The sequence below is a fragment of the Aegilops tauschii genome, chromosome 5, assembly GCF_002575655.3.
Source record: "Aegilops tauschii subsp. strangulata cultivar AL8/78 chromosome 5, Aet v6.0, whole genome shotgun sequence".
Lineage (NCBI taxonomy): Eukaryota > Viridiplantae > Streptophyta > Magnoliopsida > Poales > Poaceae > Aegilops > Aegilops tauschii.
This window is the reverse complement of record NC_053039.3, coordinates 521683093-521687952: the sequence shown is the minus strand read 5'-3', so window position 1 is coordinate 521687952 and position 4860 is coordinate 521683093. Positions and strand designations below refer to the sequence as shown.

Genomic DNA, 4860 nt, shown 5'->3' with positions numbered 1-4860 from the left:
GAATGCACGGTAACCGCTTCTCGTGGAGAGGGTTTTCGGACAGAAGGGTTTTTGGGTGGGACCGTGGTGTCGGGCGAGGGCGTGTATGTATCTGCAATCCGGTCGTTGTGTCCGGTTTGTGGAAAAACGGACAACCAGATCGGTCCACAGATCAATAGGATACTGCATTGGATGGTAAATTTCATCTAAAGACCGATGAGATACCGCGTTGAATGATAAATTACATCCTAACTACCCGATCCAGATGATTGCAGACAGTTTAAGGGTCAGAGATGCACTTAATGGTCACCATGAACAAACATCTGCACCCCACGCCATTCTCGCACTGGCCTCATTTACAGCCTCCCCATCTGCCCCGCTCGACTCTCCATCGCACCATACGTACTCCCCTCCTCCTCCTCGGCCTATTTAAACCGCAAGCTTCACCACACCAAATGCACTAGTAGGAACGATCTCACGCGCAACACAAGAGAGAGCGAATAGAACCGACATCCGTAGCTGGTTTGCTAGACTAGAGCGGCGCCATGGCCAAGAAGGGCTCAGGCACTGCCGCCTCTCTCCTGCTCTGCCTCGCGCTGGCGGCGCACACCGTCGTGGCTGCCAGGACCATGCCCGCTGCAGCTGGCGGTGTGGCGGAGGCCTCACTTCCGGCCGCCGCCGCCACGGAGAAGGGCGCCGGCGCAGGAGGAGCGGGCGCAGCCGACGAGAAGAACCTGTTCGTGGGCGTGGGAGGCATGGGGGACCTTCCGGGCTTCCCCGCCGTCGGCGGGGGCTACGGCGGTGGCTTCGGCAACAACGGAGCCGGCGTCTTCACCGGCGTCACCGGTCCGCTCGGCGGCGTCGGGGGCGGCGTGGGGAGCGTCGGCCCGGTCGGTGGCGTCGGGGGAGCCGGCGGCATCCCTTTCGGAGGCTTCGGGGGTGGCAGCGCCCCGTTCGGCGGGATCGGAGGCGGCTACGGCGGCGGAGGCGCCGGCGGCGCCACGCCTTGAGTACGTCGCAGTGGTCGAGCTAGCATGGGCGCTCTGGGCTATGCATACATGTACGTGTCCAGACGCCTCGTTGGTGCATGGTGGATCGCGCTAGCTTTGACTGTGTATTTCCTTGTACCTAGGGTGTTGCCGTATCATGGCGCAAGGTATACGCGCAGTACTAGTACTACTTAGTTTGCAGGTGCGTGTACGAGAAGTAGGTGATCCGATGCGAGAAGTTGGAGAGTGTGTGTGTGTGTGGCCAGTCAGGGTTTGTGAGGGTTGTGTGGTTGTGTTTGGTCATTTGAACTACCTGTGTATCCGACTAGCTAGCTGCTGCTAATGGTATGTAGTACTCCCTCCGTAAACTAATATAAGAGCGTTTAGAATACTAAAGTAGTGATCTAAACACTCTTATATTAGTTTACAGAGGGAGTACTATGTATGATTCTCGTGGTGTTCTCAACTCTTTGTGGGTGTGCTCGCGCAGTGTTCCAAACTCCGGTTCATTTCGTGTGTGCGCGTCTCTTTTGTCTGCGTGGCAATATAAACATATGGAAAGACAAGGTATGAAGAGAACCAAAGGAAGAAAGAACTCGGGTTAATTGAAGAGACAAAACATATATGAACCAAAGCATGAAAGCAAACTGTTCTTGTTCATGTTAACAATGCAAAGCTTGAAATTCGTCCCCATGATGAAAATTGCCCTCCTGTATGTGGACTTTATGAACTGAAGTCGAGTTCGGTTCAATGTATTCGTGTTGATCTCAGCATTCACATACTCCCTCCGTTCGGAATTACTTGTCACAGAAATGGATGTATCTAGACGTATTTTAGTTCTAGATACATCCATTTGCGAGACAAGTAATTCCGAACGGAGGGAGTACGTTTTTTCTTTTCTTTTGCTGGTAGCATTCACGTTTTCTGTTCCAAGAAACAAACATTCATACGATATTGCCGGAGTAGCATTCACGTTTTCTTCTGTTCCAAAAGGAAGAACATTCACGCTGCTGGCTTTGAGGACTGAGGCTCGGGGACTGAGCTACATTACTCGTTGATCTACTTCCACAGTTGCACGTTATACAAAGCACTAGACGGTTCAATAACGGGCCAGCCGGAGCAAAGGATTTATGCCCACCGGTAAAATATTGTATGATTGATATCACAACAGGGGCTGGGATTTATCTACATGCATAGCTACGTGAATCAATTCACACACCCCTGATGGCCTGATCTGCTTCTCCATGCTGCGTCGTCTGCATTTGCGCTTGCCATAAAGGCCTCGTACGCCACATCCTTTACACAGCCAGCCAGAGAGCAAGGTAAACGAGTCGAGCCCACTGACCAACTGAAGACGAACCCGGCCGTACGTAGGCCCCTAGTCGAAGGCATCATGCTTGCATCTTTACAGTTTCTAAGCTCCCAAGAAATGGAGCTCTCTCAGTGAATTGGGGATGTGGGACCATCATGTCATTCACTAAAAGGGATGTATTTACCGCCTTCAGCTCAAACTTTGTTTACACATGTCCTGTTCTCCGGCTTCAGGGCTCAGGTGGGCACATGCATGCACCCCGCTGGTCTGCAGTAAGAGGTCGTGGGAGGCAGCGGTCAAACTTTGGACGGGATAAATACTAAACTAAGCAGCTAGAGACATACTTAGCACTTTATATTATGCGTGCATCTGTTTTATCTTTCCTGAGGAGTTGAACGAGAGATCCCGGTATCTACCTCATACGTACCTATCTCCCTATACCAAATCACTTCTAAAATAACACTGACACGACGGCATCTTGTCAAACGTTTCTATTTGTCTGCACTTTTAAAATCCACCAACAGTTTTTTAATTCTTGAATATTTCTAAAATCCATCAACATGTTTTTTTTAATTTGCATTTTTTATTTTTCTAAAAAGTTATGGTCTTTTTAATGCGCAAAATTTCTAAAATACATTCTAAACAAATAGTAAACATATTTGTTTAACAAAAATATCAAATAAAAATACGATAGCCGGCTTTGTCGAAGCTAGCAGTATAGCGAGCGCAAAAAAAGCTAAGCGAGCAGAGTAGGAGCCGAACTGAGTTAGCGAGAGTTTCATTGGCCGGCCCATATGAGATTTATAGCAGCAAATTCCATGGTCTCAACCTGGAATAATCTCAGGGGGGTCACACAAGCACCACCAGCTGGCACTGACGACGAAACGTGAAGAACACAACAACCACGCATCAATCAACTCCACTCTCCTCTCAAACAAAACAATTTTAAACAATAGCTGAACACGATATACGAATGAAAAGAAACTATGGTCAGAACATAATTAAAATCCAAGCCAACATAGATAGAATCAAAATGACAAAATCAACTGCAATGACGTGCTAAGGAGAAAGCGAGTTAATATATCATGAGTGGAGAACGGCGCAGCGAAGCGCGCGGCAACCTCTAGTTGCATGTACTTTCGAGGGAGATCCGTCTTTAATTTGTAGTCCAGGACGCACGCAGCATGCTAGGCGGCAGCGGTCGATGCGTGCCTAGTACGCCCGACGATCGACCGGCATTGATGCGAATCGGACCTCGAGATCGGCGCCACGTCGGTCCGGGCACCTGTCCACTGTGCGCTTGGGAGAGCTGGGAGTGGAAATGTGCTCGGTCGGGGCAACCGCTGGCCGGCCAAGGTTATTCATGGTGGAGCCAGCGCCCGGTCAAGGCCAGGCCGAGCTCTGAAGCGGCGTCACGTGGCGCGGCTAGCGTGCCCTCCATCGGGTGTTCCGGGAGTACGGCACCTGATAGGCACCATTTTATGAGTTGGCAGCAAGGCGAGCGGCGAGCGGCGAGCGAGGATAGGTGCTGCAACACGCTAGGGGCATCACCATGGGCTGCTGGTCTGAGACAGGAGCCGTCTTAAATTCGCGTGTTAAAGATGCAGATGCTGCTGCTGCAGCAGCAGCAATAGAGCGAGGCGAGAGGTATTGTAAATGCGGCAGCAAATGCGTCGCATCGGCTACGGCCGGCCTAGAAGAGGGGAGCAGCGTGCTCGGCGGTGCGCGTGGATTGGCACGACGGACGGACGGACGCAGCTCGTACTATACGCGACCTGTGGGTTTGCCCACGGCGCGTCACTTTGCCCAGGACGCGTCACTTACACGTCCACTGCAACATGCAGTAAAGATAGCCGCTGAGGTCAACTCCACCGTGCGACCCCAAACGGACGTCCGTTTGTCCGGATTCTGTCCGTTTGGTTAGGGATTTGGGGTCGTGTCCGGGCATGTCCTGGGATGCGGTGTCCGTGCGCCCAGCGCGCGGCCGCATCCATTTGCCCCATCCTGTTCGTCAGGGCCAAAAATGCCCATATTCTCATCAAAACTAGTTTGCACGTCCAAATATTTGTCTGAAAATTAAAATAGTTTTATAACTCAATTGAAATTGTCCTTAATAAAAAAGTTTTACAGCCAAATCAAAATTGTCTTGACTGAACATAAAATGAACCAATACGTATATTGGTTGCCAATGTGATCCCACACGTGCTCAACCAAGTCATTTTGAAGATTCAAATGCCTGTGCCAATCACGCATCTCACGGTGGAATTGTACAAATTGTTCAAATGTGGCCGGGTCTTGGTGCAGGGGCTCAATCTTTTCACGATAATCAAATCCTTGGTCGAAAATACTCTCATCACGCTCGTCCTCGACGATCATGTTGTGCATGATCACACAAGCAGTCATCACCTCCCAAAGCTTTCTTTCATCCCATGACAATGCAGGGTTTCGAACGATACCCCACCGGGATTGAAGCACACCAAAAGGACGTTACACATCCTTTCTAGCACTCTCTTGCATTTGGGCAAATCTCTTTCTCTTCTCACCTTGGGGTTTCGAGATTGTCTTCACAAAAGTTGACCA

At 50.4% G+C, this 4860-nt stretch overlaps 1 protein-coding gene across 1 annotated transcript; it reads left to right on the top strand.

Moving 5' to 3' along the window:
* Positions 1-379: 379 nt before the first annotated feature.
* On the top strand, positions 380-1296 carry LOC109737379 (uncharacterized). Its single transcript, XM_020296520.4, has one exon. It carries the CDS (start codon positions 525-527, stop codon positions 987-989), a length of 465 nt encoding a protein of 154 aa, XP_020152109.1. The 5' UTR covers positions 380-524; the 3' UTR covers positions 990-1296.
* The last annotated feature ends 3564 nt before the right edge of the window (positions 1297-4860 follow it).

Coding starts and splice junctions, on each gene's coding strand:
- LOC109737379 (XM_020296520.4), top strand. CDS start 525: ATGGCCAAGAAGGGCTCAGGCACTGCCGCCTCTCTCCTGCTCTGCCTC.